This window comes from Geotrypetes seraphini, chromosome 6 (assembly GCF_902459505.1).
Source record: "Geotrypetes seraphini chromosome 6, aGeoSer1.1, whole genome shotgun sequence".
Classification (NCBI taxonomy): domain Eukaryota; kingdom Metazoa; phylum Chordata; class Amphibia; order Gymnophiona; family Dermophiidae; genus Geotrypetes; species Geotrypetes seraphini.
Window position 1 is genome coordinate 69793367 of NC_047089.1, and position 25347 is coordinate 69818713.

The 25347-nt window shown below is 47.7% G+C and overlaps 1 protein-coding gene across 3 annotated transcripts in view; it reads right to left on the reverse strand.

Moving 5' to 3' along the window:
* Nucleotides 1-25347, reverse strand: part of NAA16 (N-alpha-acetyltransferase 16, NatA auxiliary subunit) — a 310852-nt gene that overhangs the window by 195538 nt on the left and 89967 nt on the right. For all 3 annotated transcript variants that reach the window (XM_033947900.1, XM_033947902.1, XM_033947901.1), the window contains exons 7-8: nt 6715-6834; nt 3591-3686 (exon numbers count right to left, since the gene is read on the reverse strand). In XM_033947900.1, coding sequence (XP_033803791.1) covers nt 3591-3686; nt 6715-6834 — 216 coding nt within the window. The remainder of the gene's footprint in view (nt 1-3590; nt 3687-6714; nt 6835-25347) is intronic.

Below are 25347 nucleotides of genomic sequence, written 5' to 3' on the forward strand. Positions count from 1 at the left end.
GGTATTGTCTGGAGGTCAGATTGACTGGTATATGAGTGTATGCTTCTTTGAGATCGAGGGAACATAGCCAGTCGCCTTGATTTAGAAGAGGATAAAGAGTGGCTAGAGAAAGCATTTTGAACTTTTCTTTGACCAAATATTTGTTGAGATCGCGGAGATCTAGAATGGGTCTGAGATCTCCTGTTTTTTTGGGGACCAAAAAGTAACGGGAGTAGAATCCCTGTCCCTTTTGATCTAGAGGGACCTCCTCTATGGCGTTTAGAAGAAGGAGGGATTGAACCTCCTGGAGAAGAAGGAAAGACTGAGGAGTGTGCAAAGCAGACTCTTTTGGTTGACTTGGAGGAGGTAGAGTCTGAAAGTTGAGAGAGTAGCCGTGGTGGATGATGTTCAGGACCCACTGATCTGACGTGATAATTTCCCAACGGCTTATGAAATAAGAAAGGCATCCTCCTATAGGTTGTGGAAGTTGGGTAGAAGGAGCAAGACTGGCTATGTTTTGGAGAACCAAGTCAAAAGGGCTGAGTAGACTTTTGTGTAGGTTTTACCTGCTGCTGTTGCTGAGGTTGTCTAGCAGCTGGTCGCTGTTGCCTCTGACGTCTAGGCTGTTGTGCAGTTTGAGGCAGAGGACGAGCCACAAATCTACGTTGGTAGGATGATTGTGGACGAAAAGGCCTGGATGGTGGAGGCTTCTTGGTTTTAAGAAGTGTGTCCCATCTGGTCTCATGAGCTGATAGTTTTTGAGTAGTGGAGTCCATGGAATCTCCAAACAGCTCATCCCCTAAGCAAGGTGCATTGGCTAGCCGATCTTGGTGATTAACGTCCAGTTCTGAAACACGAAGCCAGGCTAGCCGTCGCATGGCCACTGACATGGCTGTGGCTCTGGAGGTCAGCTCGAAAGTATCATAAATTGATCTCACCATGAATTTTCGGAGCTGCAAAAGAGATGAACAAGTGTGGTGAAAAGCAGACTTTTTCCGATCAGGAAGATATTTCTCAAAAGCAGTGAGATTTTGAATCAGCTGCTTAAGGTAGAAAGAGAAATGGAATGCATAATTTCCTGATCGATTAGCTAACATAGCATTTTGGTATAGCCTTTTACCAAACTTGTCCATAGATTTGCCCTCTCTGCCAGGAGGGACTGAGGCATATACACTAGCCCCTTTGGACTTTTTTAGAGTGGACTCAACTAAAAGGGACTCATGAGGTAGTTGGGGCTTGTCAAACCCAGGGATAGGAATGACCTTATACAAGGAATCCAATTTTCTGGGAGCTCCAGGAATAGTTAGAGGAGATTCCAGATTCTTATAGAACGTCTCTCTCAGAATATCATGGAGAGGTAATTTAAGGTATTCCTTTGGAGGCTGGTCAAAGTCCAAGGCATCTAGAAAAGCCTTGGATTTCTTTGACTCAGCCTCCAAAGGAATGGAGAGAGAGTCACACATTTCCTTCAAAAATGAAGAAAAGGAAGACACTTCTGGTCTAGAGGAGGCTCCTAAAGCAGATGGGTCCTCATCACCAGAAGAGCATTCTCCCTCTGAAAGAATAGGATCCTCTGAGTCACCCCATAAGTCAGGGTCCCGAACCTGAAAACTCCGGTCTCGAGATTCTGGAGTGGAAGGCTCTAAATGATGGGATTTGCGAAGAGACTTCCCCGACCTGCCAGATTCGGTACCGGGAGATGTCACTGTACGCACCGGAGCCGAAGTCTGCACAGCTTGATGGTGAGCTCTCGGCTCCGGTGCCAGAATCGGCATGGAGACCGAGGAAACCGACTGTACCGGTACCGACAAAGTGGATGTCGATAAAATAGGACGGTCCACTATCGGTACCGGTGGCTCAGACTGGACTGGTACCGGTAAAGTCGATGCCAGAACAGGAGGTGCTGTAGCTGTTCTTTGAGTTGCGCCTTCAGAACAGCAGCTATACGCTCCTCAAGGGAAGGCACCGGTACCGTCTTTTTCTTTAATGGTACCTGCGGTGCCGCTCTACGCTCCGAGGATGAGGACCCCGATGTAGAGGGGCTCACCTCTATTGGAGCGGAGCGCTTCCGTGGGCGCCTCGAGGTCGGCAGGATTGGGCTCGCTGCCATCGAGACCGGAGGATGCTCCAACGGGGAAGGCTTCTTAGCCGGCTTACCTGGAGTCGACACCGCCGCGGTATCGCGTGGTGTCGATGATGTGGGTGCCGACTGCGCCGGTGCCGATGTCGGTGCCGGTGTAGAATCAGACATTTCGGCACCAAACAATAATTTCTGTTGAGTTTCTCGATTTTTAAGAGTTCTCTTTTTTAAAGTTGCACAGCGGGTGCAGGTTGACGCTCGATGGTCGGGACCAAGACACTGGAGACACCAATTATGAGGATCAGTTAGTGAAATTGGTCGTGCACACCGCTGGCACTTTTTGAAGCCGGGTTGGGGGGGCATGAATGTAAAAACGGCTTCAGCCAAATCGAAGGCCGAGGCCTCGATGGTGGCTAAAGGCCCCGCCGGGGCAAAACCGAAAATAAGGAAAAAACAAAAATGTTTTTTTTTTTTTTTTTTTAAAGAAGAAAATAAAGAAAAAAGGAAAGGAAATAATATTTCCTCAACAAGTTTTCGCGAGCGGGAAGTTTCACAAAAATTCTCTCACAACGGCCGTTGAGAGAGACGCGTCTTCTTAGCTCCGCGGAAACTAAGAAACTGGGGACCGCGCGCCTCTGTCGGGCGGGAAGGCACTCGCGCGTGCGCGGTGCGGCCTACCAGAACTTTCTAAGTTCTTAGAGTGCAATCACTCTAAAATTGTCCGTACCGGGGCTCCGTCGGTGCCGTCACCCATCAGTCAAGAATATGCTGCCTGCTTGTCCTGGGATAATTACCCATTATGGTTATTAGATTAAGGAAACCTTCCAGCCTTAACTGGTTACAGTACAAAAAAATTGTACCAGCAAACACCACAACCTCAAAAACTTCTCCAAGGGACAGAGGAAGAAAGAAAAAGGAACTTCCAAGTATTTCTATAGAAGCTGCTCTTTTCTTTCAAAGTATCCAGAAGAAAGTTGATCCAATAAAACTAGTGATAACTAATTTAGGAACTAATAGAGACAGTCTGTGAATGATTTGCACTATGGACTATCTACCACTCACTGAGACAGAAAATTTTAAGAATTCCAGGGATGACAATACACTTGAGGGGAAAATAACCAAGAACTACTTTTCATCTCATCCATTGACACATGGGCTCAACCTACACGTTCTGGGCTGATCTGTTGAAGATAAAAAGGAATATATTTTATACCTCCATACACTGACATCTATTAAAGTGGGTAATCAAGTGAAATAAATGCCCTAGAAGCATACTCCATGCCAATACGAATCATGTGACCCTCATGCGAATGGCTTCCATTAAAATGCTTGTCATCAGAGAATACACATAAAGAGACTGCTGCAAACCTCTACCATTTTACAAGATGCTCGAAAATGAGATTGTAGAATATATTTTATAATATAAAACTATAAACCTAAGGGAAGATAATTTTAAAAGGTTGACTTTCAAGACAACTACACTTAAGTGCTGTGTTAAATACAAATCAAGCTACTAAAGGCTATTTATTACCTGTAACAAAGTTTAAAGGAATCCTTCTAGGTGTCAAAGCTCTGGAATACCTTTTGCTAACTTCTTCGTAGAGTTGAAGCCTCTCTTCTAAGGTGCCTATTATGAGAAAATATATGTTAAAATTAGAAGAAAGGTGTGACAGCTTAAAATATTTTAGTATTTGCAACAGGATTACTGTTTTAAGGGAAACAGAGAAACATGGAACAATAGAAAAACAACTCAAAGATTTTATTTCCATTTCAACTATGATAGGTTGTTTCTTTGCAGTAGTACACATTCTACCTTGTACAATCCACTAATGAAAGATTAGGTTCTTACCTTTGATATAGTCTTCTTTTTTGTAAATCCACACACTATTCCTCGACAAGTGGGCTATGCATCTATAGTCACTAGACAGCTTGTAGGCAGCATCATTTACATAATGTTTTCAGTCCCTCCTCTCCTACCTCAGAACTGCTCCCCAAGACTTCAGTGCATGCAAAAGCAGAAGTGACACCTGTAGAGGACATAGATTAAAAAAGAGGGGTACAGGGAAACTCCCCAACATAAAAGTCTACTCTGCTTATAACAAGAAATGTCATAACAATCATAAACAATTGAAACAGGCCATTAAACGGTATAAACCTGAAAAACAACCTGTGCTATAATCCTGCTCTATTCCTGGACAAGTGGGATGTAACAGAGCAGTCCTGTAGAGACAGGGTAAAAACCGATGAGCCTGCTGCCAAAACGGAGGAACCAAAAGCAGCATCCTGTTTGGCTGCCACATCGATCCTGTAAAACTTGGTGTAAGTATGCAAAGAGGACCAGGTAGCAGCCCTACAAATCTCCTCCAAAGAGATCGCAGATGATTCTGCCCAAGAGAAGGAAATGCCTCTAGTAGAATGAGCCCTCATTGAAAGAGTGGGCTTCTTTCTGGCCACAATAAATAGCCATATGGATCCATCTAGAAATAGTGACTTTTAAAACTGGCCTCTCTTTGCGGGCAGGACCTACTAGTCCAAACAGATGCCATCCTGCCCTGAGGTGGCCATCTGTGAAGTTTGGAGCAAAAATGAAGCTTCTAAGTCCAAAAAATATAGTTTTAAAAACTTTAAAGAAAATTCAAGATGGATGGGTGCTGATTTTGACAAAAACGGCCATTAAAAATCAAGAAAATGCTAAAAACGGTGATTTCAGGATTTTATAGGTGGGAGGACCAGGGCATGCAGGGAACCCCCACAAAACCGTGATTTGAGGACCCCCCCCCCCCAAATCAGCAAACTCTGTGACTCACAGACCCCACAGATACATTTGCTTCAATGCATTTCAATGGCAGCCAGCATTACTCAGTGCAAGCATAGGGAGATCATACTTCAGGAGCTGATTAAACTGGAATTTCAGATCTTCTGGCCGCCTCAACTTCCTAGCCACCTCAGATCACGACCACCAGGACCCCCTCAGGGAAATCAGGGAAGACATGCGGCACAGTTCCTATCCCAGCATACCTCCTCGGAACTGCAGCAGCCTGCACTCTACCCCTTTGCGGACGAACCAGAGGAGAGATGGCTCCCGAACCTGGAGACCCGATTCAATCTGCAAGCTGTCCAGAGGGCTTACTGCAGTTTCAGGCTTACAGAGCACCCTCCAGAAGCAGACAAACTTTAACATATATGCGATCTCCCGCCGAAGGATCACTTGCACGGAGTTGATCCGCAGCACGTAGGCAAACCCGCAAAAAACAAAATAAGACTAGAAAGTGAAAACAAATCACGAGCAGAATTAACTGTGAAACCAAGCAGTGAAGCTGCAGGAACAAACTGGAGCAATACTGGAAACTTTGGACAGGTAGCCCAAAGCGAAGGGATCTTTTAGTTGCCCTGCAGCTGAAGCTAATAGAGATACAAGATTCCATCCGTTCAGCATCCAGAGAGCTTGTACAAGAAGTCACTCTTAGCGTTACCCTTCTCCTCCACTGCCAATTCCAGACTTCATTCCTTTCATCTAGCTGCCCCCTATGCCTGGAATAAATTACCTGAGTTTGTCCGTCAAGTCCCTTCCCTTGTTTAAAAGCAGACTGAAAACCCACCTTTCTGATATAGCTTTCAATCCTTAACCCTACTTCTCTGCCCTCCAGCCCAGGCCACTGATTAACCATTCCTCTTAACTCAGGGGTCTCAAAGTCTCTCCTTGAGGGCCGCAATCCAGTCGGGTTTTCAGGATTTCCCCAATGAATATGCATGAGATCTATGTGCATGTACTGTTTTCAATGCATATTCATTGAGGAAATCCTGAAATCCCAACTGGATTGCGGCCCTCAAGGAGGGGCTTTGAGATCCCTGCCTTAACTGTAACTCCTCTCTTTCCCAGCTCTCCTGGAGGACTGACATTGATTGATTTGTTCAGTTATGGGTTCCTGAGGAAGGGACGTGTTCCCGAAACCAGGGTGGTTGAACCTGGTCTTCTGGCATTCCATCTGCCCTGTGTCATTTCCCTTGGACTTTGGATGAAAATCTTTTGAAGCTAAGTTTTGCTCGTTTTTCAATTTTTTTGGGAGTTGGCTGGGGGGTTCCCTGAGTGGTTGTGGTAACAGTGTCCACCTGAGTTTATTTTGCACTGCTTTACTGGTGATTGTGTCATTTTGATTTATAACACACACTCTGGTACCCTATGATGGTGTGTAGGTGTACGCCTTCCCGGCGCCACCTTGATTCGTGAAGCGTTGGAGCTACGCTCCTATCGCTGTCCCTTCGCACTGAGGGTACCTAAGTCTTGTAAAATTCTGATAGTTACTCACTTTATTCATATTATTTTGTTGGTTATTGATTTAACCTTTGTTGGGGCCACTGTTTCACCACCACTCTTGGGAACCTTTGACCGCTTTTGCGGGTCTCTTAATTGTATCCATGACATCCTGTTTGTCTGTCTTGCCTGTTTAGCTTGTAAGCTCTTTCAAGCAGGGACTGTTTTCTTACTCTTTGTGACTGTGCAGCGCTGCGTGCGTCTAGTAGCGCTATAGAAATAATTAATAGTAGCAGTAGCAGTAGTAGTAGTAGTAGAACAAGTTGTTACTGGGCTCAAAACTGCTTAAACCCAAATTGCTACAAATAGCAATGGATGTGTCTGCTTAAAGTACAGTACTTACTGGGCTCCATAGACTGTTCCAAGCCTTCATAGTAACACCAATTTTCTGCATTTCGATCAATCAAGTCCCTGTATACTTCAGCAGCTTCTGAAAGGCGTCCTAATCTCAGCAACATTTCACCTACAAATTCAAAAGAAACCTATGTTCATAGAAGAGCATAGTTATATAGCTGAAAATATTGCAGAAAAACACACTGTTGCTTACCTGTTAACAGGTGTTTTTTAATAGACTGGACAGATCTGTGCTTTTGATCTGGTTGATTTAATTTAATTTTTTTTTAAATTTAATTTAATTCTTATATACCGCTAATAACCGTGAGGTTTCTAAGCGGTTTACAAAAATGAAGCATTAAAAGATACAATAAATAAAAATAAATAAGATAGGTACTTGGAAATTCCCTAACTGTCCCAAAGGCTCACAATCTAACTAAAGTACCTGAAGAAACAATTTATGAAAATTAAAGATAAAAATATAAAGACAGAGTTAGAGATAGAGATAGAAATTAATATTCCAACAAGATGGCGGCCAGTTAGGTCATCTTCTGTGCTGTCTCCCTTGTCCTGCTTTTGTTTTTGTTTTATTTTGCCTTTGTTGATTTTTCTTTTAAATTTCTTTTTTGTTGTTTTTTTGTTCTGTCTCTGTTTTCATTTGGGACTTCCAGTCTCGTTGGTGTTTGCTTCTTTTGAGCTCACCTACCGATTTCCAGTTTGACAGTTGCTCCGATCTGGCAGCTGAGGGAGCCGTTGCCTGATACCTGAATAGTTCTATGGTGGCGGTTAAGAGTTGAAGAATTGGGTCCTGTTTCTTTTCGTGGTGGATGGGAGAGTTCTGGCTTTCGGCTCCTTGTGTTCATGTCCAGCCACTAGTGGAGAGGAGTGTGGGAGCACTGCTTCGCCCCTCCCGAACCAGCATAGGACCAGCTCCGTTGAATTCAAGCTGCAACAACGGCGTGCTGAGGGCAGATGAAGGCGAGAGCCAGCCCACGCTGCCACGGAGGGACTATATCGGACCGGCATGCAGGTCGGTCGAGCCAGCTCGACCTCTTCCCCGTTACCAGCAGGGAGAGGAGATTAAATCTTTTCTCCCTGTTAGGTCATGGGAGAGGCGGAGCGATGATCGCACTCATCTCGTGAGCGGGCTGGCGAAAAGATGTCAGCCCGCTGCTTGAAAGCAATATTTTTATTTTTTTTTTCCCTGCTGGGTCGTGGGAGAGCTGACACTCTTCAATATTAATATGAAGATCTACATGCGGTGGAACTGTGACCAGGTGCCCTGCTGGAGAGGGGCTCCCGATACTGCTGATCACAAACATTTATTAGAATCTTTGGATGCCATTCGAGACAAGGTTCTTGAATGGTTCTGGGGTTTTCTTACATCACGAACCTACCAGGTTTGTATTAATGACAATTTTTCAAGTAGTTGGAGCACCCTATGCGGTATTCCTCAAGGATCCCCACTATCCCCTCTACTTTTTAATATTTATTTAGCCTCACTGGAAAATAGATTATCACACTAGAGGATTAAGCTGTTTAGTTACGCTGATGACATAACTATTACTAAGGTAACTGCATTATCTTTGGGACAGTGCTGAGAATAAGACTGCCCGGAAAACTTCTAAAAGCTAAGTTACTCAGAATTTCATATTCTGCTCTTATCACTGCTTTTCAGCATTATATCTGTTTAATTTCTCTTCTCCTCCCCCCCCCCCCCACTGTTTCTTACTTTTAAGAAAACACACACACAAAAAAAAAACCCTTCTCTGTCCTCTGCTATATCTTATTTCCTCTTCCTCCTCATAGGAAAAAAGGTAAGGCTTATATTAACTCGAATTAAATCCTGGTGCTTGTGACACAGGGAGACTAAAGTAGGGAAAATCCTGTGTTTTAGGGTAGACACTGATCTGCTATAAAGCCTGCATTTCTGACCTTAACACTAGTTTTCAGCCATTGTGTCTGCTGATTAGGTGTAGAAGGGAGGGGCTGGGATTTACTACTAAGGTAACTGCATTATCTTTGGGACAGTGCTGAGAATAAGACTGCTCTGAAACTTCTAAAAGCTAAGTTACTCAGAATTTCATATTCTGCTCTTATCACTGATTTTCAGCATTACCGTATTTTCGCGGATATAATGCGCGCGTTATACGTGTTTTTACGTACCGCGCATACCCCTCGCGCGTTATATGCCCAACCTGACCATGTGCCTCAGGCCACGCCCCCAGGTGGGACCTAAGGCTCCAGGGCCTATTCTGATTGGCCCACGCGCCTTAGGCCCCACCAGTAGGCGGAGCTTTAGGATGGATGGGCCAATCCGGCCTCATTCCTTCGTTGGCTGCCTGCCGGACAGGCGGGTTTGGCTCCCGTCTGTCCGGCCAACTACCAAAGGTACGGGGAAGGGGGGTGGGGGGGTCGTGGGGGTCGCCAGGGGTTTTGGAATCAAAAGAAGATGGCGTAGTAATGGTGTGGTGACTGTTCAATAAGGAACAGGTGTAGGGAAAAAGACTTAAAATAAATGGATGTCTTCTAGAGGATACTGTATAGACATTGATGGAACAGTGGAAGACAGGTTGCAAGAAAAAAACCTGGTTGATCCTGCTTCAAGGATAAAACAGTGGAAGGTTCTAAGATGGCAGGAATCTATACCCCTGTTAGATTCTGCCATTTCATGTATAATTGTATTGAAACAACAGGAAAGAGCCACCAAGCAGTCGCAACTCGTTTGATGCACGTCAAGTTGCTTCCTGAATACCATGTGGAGGAAACCAACTTTACAGACTCTGCACCCATGTTAGATTCCTCCTTAGACCATGGATAAACAGATCCAGCCCGACACAATCTAGGTAGGGAAAAGGATCGAGGGATATGATGAAATTCCTGTAAATGTTGAGAAGGTATTCATCAAAAGAAGGCAATTTCCAGACAAGATGCTTCACATAGCAGAAGATATAGAAATTGTAATTTAGTACCCCATTTGCCAACATGCAGTATTGGTACAAGGGACATCCAAATGTGCTGACAGTGCACCTTTCATGCGCAAGTGGCAATGAGGTATAGACACTTGAAGGAGTAGATTTTCTCAAAGTCAACTCTAGATAGGAGATAAGAGATGAGAGAGAGAGAGAGAGAGAGTCTGGGAGCCCCTGTAATGGTTAGAGATGTTTCCCAGGTCATATGAAGAATCTCTTTGAGAAGTTCTTTAAGAGGCTGATCATAATCTAAGCCCTCCATTCAGCACTATAGGCAGAATCAGCTTCTAACTTGAGTATTAACTCTTTCCCCAATTGCCTAATAAATATAGAGAAAATTTTTCAGTAGAAGAGTTAGCCATTGGTGGATACTGATGTGGAAACTTTTACAAAGGAATGTAAACCTCTATTGTAGACTAAGAGAAGTCATCAGATGAATCAGACTATAAATCAGAAGGATATGATGGGCCTTGGCGAACAAATGTGTCGAGAAGAACAATGCTTACTTCAAGTCTTGTACTGGTCCGATGTAGTAGGAAGAAGAATGATGTGAAGCTGTTTTCTCTTCGAAGAATGGGAGAGAGCGATGTTTTCTCTTCGAAGCAAGCGAGGAGGAACGATGCCCATTGGATTTTCAATGAAAAACTGGACCAGTGGCGAGAGGATCGATACATAGACATGGAACGTCAACGTCGCTCCAGAGAACCAGCTGCAGTACCGTAGGACCTGGTAGCCATGTGCTTAGGCAGGGCCGGTAGCGAGGGAGTCAATACTGGGGTAAGCAGTTTTCATGCTTATTCCTTCAGAACAGCATATCGAGCTGCACCCAGAAGAAAAGAACCAGTACCTCTGGCTTATCTGCCAATACAATCGGTGCCACGGCTTGCCCCGAAGAGGGTGACATCAAAGAGGATGCACACCTCGAGGTTGAGGCAAGCTAGAAGGTGGTCATTGCTGCTTGGTCGTCATCAAGAGACTCAATGCAAAAGTGATCTGCAATGCCAGCTAGGAAGCTGGCAGCCTCTGAACTGACTTACCCGCGATGCAATGTCTTCCGACGCTGATGTCAATGTTTTCAATGCGAAATCTGATCGATGCCCATGATGGTCCTCAACAATCTTTCCTGTTGAAGTTTCCAGCTGATTATCGAACATTTCTGCAGCATAGTACACCGGGCACACATTCCACTCAGTGTTCTGGGCTAAGAGACTAGAAGCACCAACTTTCGGAAGAGACATTGGCCTTGGGCACCTGCAGCCCCTTTTTATTTTTTTTAGAAACATAGAGTATGACGGCAGAAAAGGGCCTGTGGCCCAACAATCTGCCCACAAGTCTGAGCCCATTAACAGCCTGAAAAGGTCAAAAAGACCATGTCAGCCAAATGGATGGCTGAGGAAAACTGAAGGCCTCAGTGGTCAAAGCCCCCAAGGAAAAAAGAGGGGAAAAATGTTCCTCTTTCACTTTTCTTTTTTAAAAAAGAAGTTAACTTAAATACAAGTTAAGAATACAGTGGTGCCTCACACAACGAACTTAATTGGTTCCAGGAGCAAGTTTGTTATGCGAAACGTTCGTTATGTGAAACGCGTTTTCCCATAAGAATACATGTAAAAAAAAATAATTCGTTCTGCAGCATAAAATATGCTAAGATGACATAAAAAAAGATAAATTTTTTGTTATTATTTTTATTTAGATACATCTAAAAACATAATTGTTTTTTAAAACAACACACATTTTTTAAATTTAAAGACAGACTAAGTAGAGTCTAATTTTACAGTGAGAGAGGGCAGAGTCTCAGCGGCAAAAACTGGGACTTAACTGTTCATTTTTTTTTTTTTCTACCGTGTTTCCCCGATGATAAGGCAGGGCCATCAAATAAGACAGCCCCCCCTTTTTAGAAAAAAATGTAAAATAAGGCACCCCCCCGCAAATAAGCCACCCACCGATACCTGCGCTTACCCGAATCGGGTGGTACGGTGGGTGACTCCGTGTGGTCCCTGGCACCCCCGACACGATCGGGGCAAGAGGGAGCTCAAGCCCTCTTGCCCCCCCGACTCCCCGACACGATCGGGGCAAGAGGGAGCCCAAGCCCTCTTGCCCCCCGACTCCCCGACACGATCGGGGCAAGAGGGAGCCCAAGCCCTCTTGCCCCCCCCGACTCCCCGACACGATCGGGGCAAGAGGGAGCCCAAGCCCTCTTGCCCCCCCGACTCCCCGACACGATCGGGGCAAGAGGGAGCCCAAGCCCTCTTGCCCCGCCGATTCCCCAACTCCCCGACAATATCGGGCCAGGAGGGAGCCCAAGTCCTCCTGGCCACGGCGACCCCCTAACCCCACCCTGCACTACATTACGGGCAGGAGGGATCCCAGGCCCTCCTGCCCTCGACGCAAACCCCCCCTCCCCCCAACGACCGCCCCCCCCAAGAACCTCCGACCGCCCCCCAGCCGACCCGCGACCCCCCTGGCCGACCCCCACGACACCCCCAACCCCCTTCCCCGTACCTTTCTGTAGTTGGCCGGACAGACGGGAGCCAAACCCGCCTGTCCGGCAGGCAGCCAACGACGGAATGAGGCCGGATTGGCCCATCCGTCCCAAAGCTCCGCCTACTGGTGGGGCCTAAGGCGCCTGGGCCAATCAGAATAGGCCCGGGAGCCTTAGGTCCCTCCTGGGGGCAGGGCCTGAGGCACATGGTCGGGTTGGGCCCATGTGCCTCATGCCCCGCCCCCAGGAGGGACCTAAGGCTCCCGGGCCTATTCTGATTGGCCCAGGCGCCTTAGGCCCCACCAGTAGGCGGAGCTTTGGGACGGATGGGCCAATCCGGCCTCATTCCGTCGTTGGCTGCCTGCCGGACAGGCGGGTTTGGCTCCCGTCTGTCCGGCCAACTACAGAAAGGTACGGGGAAGGGGGTTGGGGGTGTCGTGGGGGTCGGCCAGGGGGGTCGCGGGTCGGCTGGGGGGCGGTCGGAGGTTCTTGGGGGGGGCGGTCGTTGGGGGGAGGGGGGGTTTGCGTCGAGGGCAGGAGGGCCTGGGATCCCTCCTGCCCGTAATGTAGTGCAGGGTGGGGTTAGGGGGTCGCCGTGGCCAGGAGGACTTGGGCTCCCTCCTGGCCCGATCGTGTCGGGGAGTCGGGGGGGCAAGAGGGCTTGGGCTCCCTCTTGCCCCGATCGTGTCGGGGAGTCGGGGGGGGCAAGAGGGCTTGAGCTCCCTCTTGCCCCGATCGTGTCGGGGAGTTGGGGGGGCAAGAGGGCTTGGGCTCCCTCTTGCCCCGATCGTGTCGGGGAGTCGGGGGGGCAAGAGGGCTTGAGCTCCCTCTTGCCCCGATCGTGTCGGGGAGTCGGGGGGGCAAGAGGGCTTGGGCTCCCTCTTGCCCCGATCGTGTCGGGGAGTCGGGGGGGGGGCAAGAGGGAGCCAGGCGGAGAGAGGGCAGTTAAGCGCAGTGCCTGCGCGGAAGGATGCAGCTCGGGCGACTTCGTTGTGTGAAACGAAGTTCGTTGTACGAATCAAGACATAAAGTTCGTTGTGCGCAGCGTTCGCTGTGCGAGGCGTCCGTTATGCGAGGCACCACTTGTAAAAGAAAAAAAACAAAACAAAAATGTGAGCGGGAAGGCAAATAGCAAAAAACTGAACATTCAGGGACACTATTTATTAGCTTGGTAGAAAACTAAGAACTGAGGAGTCGCAAGCCTGCATCAGATGGGAAGGCACTTGCGCATGCGCAGTCCGGGCAGTTAACAAACTTACTTAAGTTCTTAAAGTGGCGATGCACTTTTAAAGCTGTCCATACTGAGGCTCTGTGGATGACATCATCCACATGTGAGAATATGCTGCCTGTTTGTCCTGGGATAACACCCGATCCTGCGCCCTCAAACTAGAGGAAGCAAAAGCAGGAAGCTGAACTTCCTGATTCACATGGAAAGCAGAAATGACTTTCGGAAGAAAAGAAGGAACAGTATACAGCATCACAGTGGAATCCAAAATACACAGAAAAGGATCCCTGCAGGAAAGAGCCTGGAGTTCAGTGACCCTTCGGGCTGAGGTAACAGCCACCAGAAAGACCATCTTGATCATGAGATTTATTAGACGCCTGCTCCAGAGGCTCATACGATGGACGAGCCAGAGAACAAGGAAACAGATTAAGATTCTAGGTCAGAAAGAGAAGGCGCAACAAAGGCCGAAGATGTAGAGAGCCACTAAAAGGAGGAGGGCCCATACACGAAAGACTGGCAACTTGTACACGGCCATCCTGCAGAAACTCCAGGACCCGAGGAATTGAAGGGAGAGATGGGTCCACCCGTCTCAGGATGCATCAGACCTGGTAACACCTTCAAGCCTTTGCATAGGCCCCCCACTATAGACTTCCTTTTGCTGTGAAGCAACATGGCAATCACAGCCAAAGAATAGCCCCAGATAGTTAAGGCCGTGCGCTCAAGAGCCATACCATAAGACCAAAGAGATCTGGATCCTGCATCGCAATCAGACCCTGTGGGAGAAGGCGAGAATGACAAGGTAGCCAGAGCCCCTGATCCTGCTGTAGCCGAACCAAGTCGTCATACCAAAGCCAATCGTGTGCAACTAGAATCACCGGACCTTTCCTGGGCTGCTATCCTTCTTATCGTATCATCGGCCACAGAGGAAAGACAGAGGAGACCTTCTCATGGATGGGGCCTCACCACGACGACTGAAGAATCAATTGGCTTTCTTGTTGGCTGCAGTCGCCATGGGGTCAAACATGGGGCACCCCCACTGATCTACTATGCTCTCGAATGCTCTTTGGGACAAGGACCACTCTCCAAGGTCCACTGATGACTGAGAAAATCTGCTTGAACATTGTCCACTCCTGCTACGTGGGCCACTGACAGTGCCACAAGATGTCTATCCGCCAACCAGAAGCTGAGCCACCAAGCTCAGAGAGGGACTCCTCGTGCCCCCCTGCCATTGATGTAAGCCACTGCCATGGCACTGCCCAAGACATGTACAGCTCAATGACGGAGATGACTCTCGAAGCAGAGAAGAGTCAGCTGAATCACCCAAAGCTCCAGGCAATTGATCGACCACTTGCACTCTGAGGGTACCCACTGGCCAAGAACAGGAACAATCATACACACCGCTCCCTAGCCTTTTAAACTCACATCCATAGACAAAATCACCCAATCCGAAATCCAGAGTGTAAGGCCCCTGGTTAGCAAGAGGGGTTGCAATCACCATGCAAGACTATTCTGTGCCACAATCATCCAGGGCAAGGGTGCATGTAACGGATCCCGCTGGGGGGTTACAGCGTGAAAGCAGAGCATCCTGCAACAGACGCAGACGGGCTCTGGCCCAAGGAATCACATTGATTGTTGCCACCATGGTCCCCAGAACCTGGAGGTACTGCTATGCCATTGGGACTGGAGTGGCCAGAAGATCCCTGATAACCTGTCAAAGCTTCTCCTGACGGGAGACAGACAGGAACACTTTGTTCTGTCCCATGTGAAATCAAACTCCCAGGTATTTCAGATCCTGCGTTGGCTCGAGGTGACTCCTCCTAAAGTTGATCACCCAGCCAAGGCGCTGCAGAAACTGCATCACCTGATGAACAGCGAGGGAGCTCTGATCAACCAGTCGTTCAGATATGGGTGAACCAGGAAACTCAGGGTGCGAAGATGGACTGCCAACACCACCATTACTTTGGTGAAGGTCCTGGGTTCCGTCGCCAATCCCAAGGGCATTGCCACAAACTGGAAGTGTTGCCCCAAGGCCCCAAGTGTTACTCCTAGTATTCTGGGAATGCCTCAGTCAAATCTAGGGAGGCTAGAAACTCTCCTGGTGCCTCTGATGCTATCACTGAGCGCACCGTCTTCCATGTGGAAGCGGGGCACTTTCAGCGCTGCAATAACCATCTTGAGGTTCAAAATCGGTCTCCAATCGTCGGATCCTTTCTTTGAAACGATGAAGTATAACGAGTATCTCCCAGAGCCCAAGTCTCGCTCCGGAACGGGTTCTATGGCAGCAATATCCAGAAGCCTGTGGCTGGCACCTGATGCACCTTCTTGTGGCAGCCTGCAGAAGAATCTAGAAAATACTCGGTCAGAGGACAGAGAATCTCTAGCTTGTAGCCATCCCCAAGAACCTCGAGGACCCAGCGGGTGGAGGTAATTGCCTGCCATTCTGCCAGAAAGGTCGACAACCATCCCTCTATCCGCACAGTGGGAAGGTGGGGGGAGGAGAACTGTTTCTTTGCTAGAGCCGCCAGCTGACTTCCCATGGACTGCAGGCACCGGGACCTACTAAAGCGCAGTCTAGCAGATTAAGAAGACTGCTGTTCTGTGGACAGATCCGCGTACAGACAAGAGTGCCTGAAGGGACGAAAATTAAAATGCCCCAAACCCCTGGAAGTGTGGGATCTATTCATAGGCAGCAATTTAGGCCTGCGATCCTGTACACTGGCCATAAGATCATCCAAACCCTGACCAAACAGCTGGCCTTTAAATGGCAACCTGCTCAAGGTCACCTTAGAAGAGGAATCTCCAAACCACTGCCGGATTCAAAGTATCCTGTGAGCCGAAATGGAATAGGTGGCATGCTTTGTGAAAACTTTCAAGATGTCGTACAAGACATCAACCATATAATCCACACCAAAGATGAGAAATTCCAAGTCGCAAAGCACCACAGTGTCAGGATCATGGCAGAGCTTGGAATGGCATGCCCAAGCCACGAAAGAAGAGGCCAACGCTGCCTTGACACCAGCAGTAGCAGAATTAAAGAGATGCTTAAGGAAAAAATCCACACATCTGTCCTGAACATCCTTCAGGACCACTCCCCCATCATTGGGGAGAGAAGTGCGCTTGGTTACCTGTGCAACCGAAGAATCCACCTTCAGGACAGCAAAGCGCTTGTTAAAAGCATCTGCCATGGGATAAAGCAACACCATGGAGTGAGCACATTTCAAGGGACCCTCAGGAGTCTTCCAGATGTCCGTATGAATCCAAAGGTCAGGATGATCAGGAAAAGAGATGGCTCGTGGCCTCTGGTCATTCATGAACATTCTGCAGTGACATAATGCTCATACTGCAGCTTCAATTACTGAAGAGATTCCAAGATCAAATCAACAAGGTGTTCGTGCTTAAAAAAATCGGCACACAGTTGGATCATCTCTCAAATCTGGGGCTCCGCATTGATCCGGATCTTGGAGATCCGCCAAATTTACCACATCTGCAACCACTGAAGTGCCTCCCGGCAAAAGCAGAGGTATAGAAGAATGTCCGGCAAAACCGCAGACACAGCCAGCTTACCTGCCAGCACCCTGAAGGAAGTCAAGAGAAAAGACCTTGGTCTTGCACAGCACGAGACCTTGTGACTGGCGCCAGAGCCAGTAGAAGGAAAACAGGCAGAGACTTTTTAACTAAGTACACCTGATGAAGCATATTAACGAATTTCAGGGAAAATCCATCCTCCATGGCGAAAGCCGACCTCTGCACATCAGATTTGAATTGTTTGGAGGATTTCAAAGTTTCTTGCCAGACACGCAATTGTATTTCACCGAAATGTCATTAGCGCGCTTCCCAGGGAGTCAGGGCAGAAGGTGCTAGAAGAACCTCCTTGAAGGTCGAAGGCACCAAATCTGGGCAAGCCTCGCACCCCTCACGGGCCACAGCACATGTGGAAAACGGTTGCGCATCCGTCAGCGATCCACCACAAATGAGGCATGAATCCGTCCCATCCTGTCCTGGGGAGGTCATCTATGACGTTTTCTTGCAAAAATGAATCTTGGAAGTATGAAAAATATATTTAAATTCACATCGGGAAAAATCCAAGATGGCTGCCGCAGGTGCCAATTTTGAAGAAAGAGAGCCTGGAAAAATATAGGAAACCTCAGAAAACAGCGATATAGAGGTAGGGAAGGTTAGGACATGCAGGGAATCAACCCAAAAAACCATTTTTAAGACCTCCCCCCAAATCGCTGATTCAGGCTGTCAGCCTGCACTCACCGTTACAGGTGTTATCCAGGGACAGCAGGCAGATATTCTCACTGATGGGTGACGTCACCACGGAGCCCTCGGTACGGACCACTTTAAGAACTTAGAAAGTTCTTGATGCCCGCACCGCACATGTGCGAGTGCCTTCCCGCCCAACGGAGGCGCACAGTCCGTCAGTTAAGTTAAGCCAGCTAAGAAGCCAACCTATGGAGGTGGGAGGGTTGTGAGAATATCTGCCTGCTGTCCCTAGATAATACCTGTTACGGTAAGTAACTGTGCTTTATCCCAGGATAAGCAGACATATCTTCTCACTAATGGGTGACCTCCAAGCTAACAGAATAGGATGGTGGGAAAGTTGGCCATTAAGAAAATAAATTTTGTAATACAGATTGGCTGAATTGGCCATCCCGTCTGGAAAAAGACTCCAGACAGTAGTGAGAAGTGAAGGTATGAACTGAGGACCAGGTGGCAGCTTTGCAGATCTCCTCAATTGGAGTAGACCTGAGGAAAGTAACAGAAGCTACCATAGCTCAAACTTTATGGGCTGTGACACGGCTCTCCAGTGCCAGTCCAGTCTGAGCATAGCAGTTGGAAATTGTTCTCTTGGAAACAGGATGTCCCAACTTATTTGGATCAAATGAGAGAAAAAATTGGGGAGAGGTTCGGTATGGCTTTGTGTGATCCAGGTAGTAAGCCAAAGCTTGTTTACAGTCTAAAGTATGCAAAGCTCGTTCCCCAGGAAGAGAATGAGGTTTTGGAAAAAACACTGGGAGAACAATAGATTGATTGAGGTGAAAGTCAGAGACAACTTTAGGTAGAAACTTTGGATGAGTACGGAGAACCACCTTATCATGATGAAAAACTGTAAAAGGTGGATCTGCTACCAGGGCATGCAACTCACTGACCCTCCTGGCAGAGGTGAGAGCAATCAAAATGACCACTTTCCAGGTAAGAAACTTGAGATGAGCTGTGTCCACTGGTTCAAACGGAGACTTCATCAAACTGGAAAGAACCACATTAAGGTCCCAGACTACAGGCGGAGGCTTGAGAGGCGGTTTCACATTGAAAAGCCCCTTCATGAATCTGGATACCAGAGGATGAGCAGTAAGAGGTTTACCCTGCACTGGTTCATGAAAAGCAGTAATAGCACTGAGATGGACTCTAATGGATGTAGACTTAAGACCAGAATCTGATAGAGAAAGGAGATAATCGAACACTAATTCTACTGCCAAGGAAGTAGGATTATGATGATGAAGTAAACACCAGGAAGAAAACTGAGTCCACTTCTGTTGATAACATTGCTGAGTGGCCGGTTTCCTAGAAGCATCAATAATGTGACGAACAGGCTGAGAAAGGAGCAATTGAGTAGAGCTCAGCCCGAGAGAAACCAAGCTGTCAGGTGTAGAGACTGAAGGCTGGGATGTAGAAGGGATTGCTGATTCTGAGTAAGCAGAGTAGGAAACACTGGAAGTAGTATGGATTCCCTGGAACTGAGTTGTAGAAGAAGTGAAAACCAATGTTGTCTGGGCCACCGAGGAGCAAAGAGAATCATGGTGGCTGACTCCCTTTTGAGTTTGAACAGAGTTCTCAACATGAGAGGAAGTGGAGGGAAGGTATATAGAAACCGACCTGTCCAATCCAGTAGAAAGGCACCCGCTGCCAGATGGAGAGGAGAGTAAAGTCTGGAGCAAAACTAGGGCAACTGGTGATTGTGAGAAGCTGCAAACAAGTCCACCTGCGGGGTGCCCCATTGAGCAAACACTGACTGGAGAGTTACAGCATCGAGAGTTCATTCGTGAGGTTGAAGGATTTTGCTGAGGTTGTCTGCTAGAGAATTCTTCTCTCCTTGAATGTATACAGCTTTCAGGAACAGATTGCGAGCTGTCGCCTAGGACCAAATCTTTTGAGCCTCCTGACACAGGAGGAGAGAACCGGTGCCTCCCTGCTTGTTGATGTAGTACATTGCTACTTGATTGTCCATGCAAAGGAGGAGGACTTGAGGATAGAGGAGATGTTGAAACGCCTTGAGGGCATAAAACATTGCTCTTAGTTCCAGAAAATTGATCTGAAATTTTATCTCGTTGGCAGTCCAAAAACCCTGAGTCTGGAGATCATCCATATGCACCCCCCAGATATAAGGGGACGCGTCTGTGGTGAGATGAGGTGGCAAGTGAAAAAGGAGATCTCTAGAAAGATTGGAGGAGGTCATTCACCAACACAGAGACTGCAAAAGAGACGATGCTACAGCTATGTGCTTTGAGAGACGATCCGTAGCTTGAGACCACTGGGACGCTAGAGTCCATTGAGGAATACGCAGATGAAGCCTTGCCAGAGGTGTGACCTGGACCATGGAAGCCATATGTCCCAAAAGAACCATCTTGTGTCTGGCAGAGATGGTCTGAAGAGGAAGTAACTGCTGACAGAGACGGATGAGAGTCTGAAGTCGATCTGGAGGAAGGTACGCCCTCATTAGAGAAGTGTCCAGAATTGCCACAATGAATTGGAGATGCTGTGTTGGAATGAGATGTAATTTGGGAAAGTTGACCTCGAATCCCAGAAGCTGAAGAAGGGAGATGGTTTGAGATGTCGCAAGAGCCACCCTCTGAGAGGAAATCTCCTTGATCAACCAGTCGTCCAGGTAAGGAAAGACCTGGAGACTGTGTAACCATAGACAGGCGGACACCACAATCAGGCATTTTGTGAATACTCGAGAAGATGCCAACCCGAAGAGAAGAGCCTTGTACTGGTAATGATGTTGATGTATTTGAAACCGAAGGTACTTCCGAGAGGCCGGATGCATGGGTATATGCGTGTAGGCTTCTTTGAGGTCTAGGGAGCATAGCCAATTGTTGAGATTGAGATGAGGATACAGGAGAGCTAGGGACAACATCCTGAATTTTTCTCTGACCAATAAGTTGTTGAGAGCTCTGAGTCCTCCCATCTTCTTGGGAACCAAGAAGAAGCGGGAATAAAACACTTTCTCCTGCTGATCGAGAGGAACTTCTTCGATGGCATTTAGCTGAAGAGATTATACTTCCTAAAGAAGAACGAAGGACTGTGCAGGGTCCAAAGCAGACTCTTTTGGAGGACAGTCTGGAGGAAAAGTCTGGAAATGAAGAGTGTAACCCTGACGAACGATGGTGAGGACTAGAGAATGACACGGTGACAAAATTCATCACCGTTCCCAACCCGCGGATAACTGTGGGAAATCATCTTCATGTCATTCTTTAAGGAGAGAGGGAAGAATCAGAGTATAATTGGGCACAACCACTGACCCGCAAGCTTTGTTTTGAAGAATGCTGGTGTAGAAGGACAGAGGTTGAAATAGACACTAGAAAATGACATGGGATTATTTCCCGCAGTTATCCGCGGGGACGGGAACGGTGATGAATTTTGTCACCATGTCATTCTCTAGTGAGGACCCAATGATCTGAAGTAATGAGTTCCCAACGGTTGATGAACCATTGAAGACGACCCCCTATGGGCTGAGGCATTGGATGAGAAATGTTGAGATTGGCTATGCTCCGAAGAAACAGGTCAAAAGGGCTGCTGAGGCTTGGGCTAAACAGCCGATTGTTTCTGCTGTTGCTGACGAGACTGCTGTTGTTGAGGCTGTCTTGGTCTACAAGGTTGAAACTGAGGCTGTTGTAAAGGTCTAGCAGCAAACCGACATTGATAAGTAGATTGAGACGTTAAGGACGAGTAGATGGAGGCTTTTTCTTGTTTTTAAGTAAAGTATCCCACCTGGTTTCGTGAGCTGAAAGTTTCTGAGTCGTAGTGTCTAGAGACTCACCAAAAAGCTCAACACCCAAACAAGGAGCATTAAAAAGAGGAAGCTTTCGGTCAGGTAAATATTTCTGGAAAGCAGATACTTGTTGAATCAAATGCTTGAGGTAAAAAGAAAAATGGAAAGCATAATTCCCAGACCAATTAGCAAGCGTGGAATTCTGGAACAAACACTTGCCAAAACGACCCATAGTTTTACCCTCTCTGCCAGGAGGAACAGAAGCATAGACACTAGCACCTGCAGATTTTTTAAGTGTAGACTTAACTAAAAGTGACTCATGAGGAAGTTGAGACTTATCAAACCCTGGAAGAGCCACCACCCTGTAAAGATAATCCAATTTACGATGAGCTCCTGGAACAGTTAAAGGAGTTTCTAAATTTTTATAAGTCTCCCTAAGAATATCATGAAGAGGAAGCTTAAGAAACTCCTTAGGGGGTTGGTCAAAATCTAATGCATCCAAGAAAGCTTTAGACTTTTTGAATCAGATTCAAGAGGAATGGAAAGTGCCTCTGACATTTCCCTCAAAAATTTGGAGAAAGAGGTCTGTTCAGGTTTGAAACAGAGTCTCTAGCAAAACCATCATCATCTGAGAATCCTCATCAGCTGTTAGAATAGGTTCCTCAGAGTCTTCCCAAAGATCCGAATCTTTCATCGGTGAAGCTTGGGAAATGGGTGTCGAAGAATCGACATGCTTACTCTTCTGTACAGACTTACCTGATTTGATCAACATCATCCGACATTGCACCAAAACAATCGGCACCGATGAAGCTTTCTTAGACGGCGTCAGTGCATGAAAAACTGGCTCTGTCCGCCATCGAAGGCGCAGACCTGGTTGATGTTGTCAAAGTTGATGCCGAAATGATGGGCTCAGACCGAACCGGCTCCAGAGGAGCCGGTGTCGCCATGACTTGAAGCAACAATTATAATTGCTCCCGTAATTGATCTCGCAATTGCTCTTTTACCACCGCGGCAATTGTGTCCTCGAGAGACTGCACTGGTACCGCTTGCTTTTTCACTGGTACCTTCGGTGCCGCTCTGCGCTCCGGAGATGAGGAAGCCAATGACGAGGCACTCATCTCCATCGGAGCCGAGCGTTTTTTGGGGCGCCTTGAGGTCGGCAGGACTTGACTCACTGCAGCAGTGACCTGTAAGGGAAGGAGAAGGCTTTCTAACTGGCTTACTCACTGACACCGATGGGGAATCTTGCGATGTTGAATGATGAGAAGACGACTTCGGTGTAGACTCAGACACCGGGACCGACGCCAAATCTCCTTCCATTGTGGCCCCAAACAACAACCGTTGCTGGAGCTGACGATTTCTGAGTGTTCTTTTCTGTAGAGTAGAACAACGTGTGCAGGATTCAGCCCGATGGTCCGGCCCGAGACACTGAAGACACCAGCAATGTGAGTTTGTGAACAAAATCGGGTGAGCACACCTTTCGCACTTTTTAAAACCCGTAGACAGTCGTGACATTGAGGGAAAAACAGCCTCAGCCAAATCGAAGGTCGAGGCTGAGAAGAGGCCCCACCGGGCCGAGTCCGCAAAAGCAAAAAAAGTAAAATTTTTTTTTTTAAACTTAATGTAAAAGAAAAGAAAAAAGGATGAAATCCTAAGAGAAAAAAAGTAAAAAAATAAGAACTCCGCGAGTGAGAAGGCAGTAAAAAGACGTAAGTTGAAATAGAGCAACTGACTAGCTCGGCAGAAATGAAAAAACTGACGGACCGCGCGCCTCTGACGGGCAGGAAGGCACTCGTGCATGCGCGGTGCGGGCATCAAGAACCTTCTAAGTTCTTAAAGTGGTCCGTACCGAGGGCTCCATGGTGACGTCACCCATCAGTGAGATGATATGCCTGCTTGTCCTGGGATAATGAGAGAAACTGCAGACAGAGCTGAAAACAGCTCACAGGGCGATCCTTTGCCTCAGTGAACTGGAAAATTAGAATTCAAGTCTTCTGACTGTCCCATCGGCCTGACTACCGTGGCTGGAGACCTCCGCCACCCTCAGACACGCTGCGCAGACACCTGGCGGAGGAACGCAGTCTGGATCCAATCTTGGATGCGTCTCCACGGAACCACTCAACCTGCGCTCTACCCATTAGCAGACAAACCTGGGGTGAGCAAGCTCCCAAGGGAACGGTCCCTGAGCTCCGGTCTGATGTGCAGGCTATCTAGGGGGCTTAATGAGAAGCAGGGAACCCCCGAGAAGCAGATTTTTTCCAAAGGCCTACAATCTCCCACAGTCAAGAATGTCCCCACAGGAGAACTCCACAGCACGAGGGCGAAAACCGTGAAAGCAAAACAGTGAAAACTATGCGAAAGAAAACAAGAGCAGGAAAGAGAGACTTCCACAGCCTGGCTTGTAGGAAGGAAGACTGAGGAGCTTGGACAATGGCACAGTGATAAGGTATGAGGGGGAGGGGTTTAAGTCTCTGAAATTCTGAGGCTTCCTACAAAGTCCTGGCAGTTAGAAGGAAATAACCCACTGGGCCCAGAATAAAGTGGGATTGTACAAGAACACTGTTTTACAGTCTAGCACCTATCAGAGACTATTTGATATCATTGCTAGTCGAAATTGTTTACATTGTTTCTAAATTCTATTTTTTTATATTTATAATAAATCTGGGAGCATCCAGCTCATCAACTCCACCCCTGCCAACAATTTTGTTTACAGGCGGCTTATTTGTGGTTTCTCCTTTTTACAGTGGAGTACTGAGGTTCTTTGTTTGTTGAAATCACACTAAGCCATGTTGCAACTCTGTCAGGAAATCTATTCCTTCAATAATGCCTATTCTCACACCTCCACTCAAGCTTATCTCTTATAGGACCTGGGTGGCAGTAACCACAGCCTCTGTAAAAGTCTCCATCAGGATTATATCTACAAATGTACCATCAAGATATCATGCCCCTGTCCTTATCTTGCTGTTGCAGCAAGCACCATAACATAACCGACTGCTGCTTATATTCTACTCCCCCAGCTGGCATTATCATTGCTTTCAGAAAATGCAGACCTATTGTGATCTAACTCAAGCACTGTTTGTGCAGTACAGTGGTACCTCGGTTTACGAGTGCACCAGTTTGCGAGTGTTTTGCAAGACGAGCAAAACATTCGCAAACTTGGTGCCTCGTAAACCGAGCTTGCCTCGCTGTACGAGTGCCCCCCCCCCCCCCGGCGATCCGGCATACCCCCAGCGATCCGGCATCCCCCCCCGCTCGCATTGCCCCCCAACCCCCGAGCAGTCAATGGCACCCTTTACCCGACTTGGCACCAGTGCCGGTGCCCGAAGATCCTCCCTCTTCTGGTGCGGCCTGGGCTGGGCGGTGTGTTGGAGATCCTCCTTCTTCTGGTCTAGTCTGGTCTGGTCTGGGCTGGCTTTGAGCATTTGCACATGCTCAAAGCCTTCTGATCTCGTTCTCAATCTCGGAGAACGAGATCCAGCCCAGCCCAGAAGAAGGAGGATCTCCGACGCACCGCCCAGCTGAGCCAGAAGAGGGAGGATCTTCGGGCACCGGCACTGGTGCCAAGTCGGGTAAAGGGTGTCATTGACTGCTCGGGAGGGGGGAAAGTAGGATCGCGGTGGAGGGGGGGCAACGCGAGCAGGGGGGGATGCTGGTTCGCAGGGGGGGGAAGCTGGATCGCGGGAAGGGGTTTGGAACAGCGTCGGATTCCTCAAGGGGGAGGAGAATGGAGCAGCGCCGGTAGCCTCGTGGGATGGAGGGAGGAGGTGGAACCAATCAAAGCAATTTCCCTTACTTCCTATGGGGAAACTTGCTTTGATATACGAGCAATTTGGTTTACAAGCATGCTTCTGGAACGAATTATGCTCGTAAACCAAGGTTCCACTGTACTTTGAAAAGGTGAAAATTCAGGTATTAAAGACTTATATGGACAGCCTTCTAGGTATGTTCAAGGAATGGAACTCAGAAATAATCAG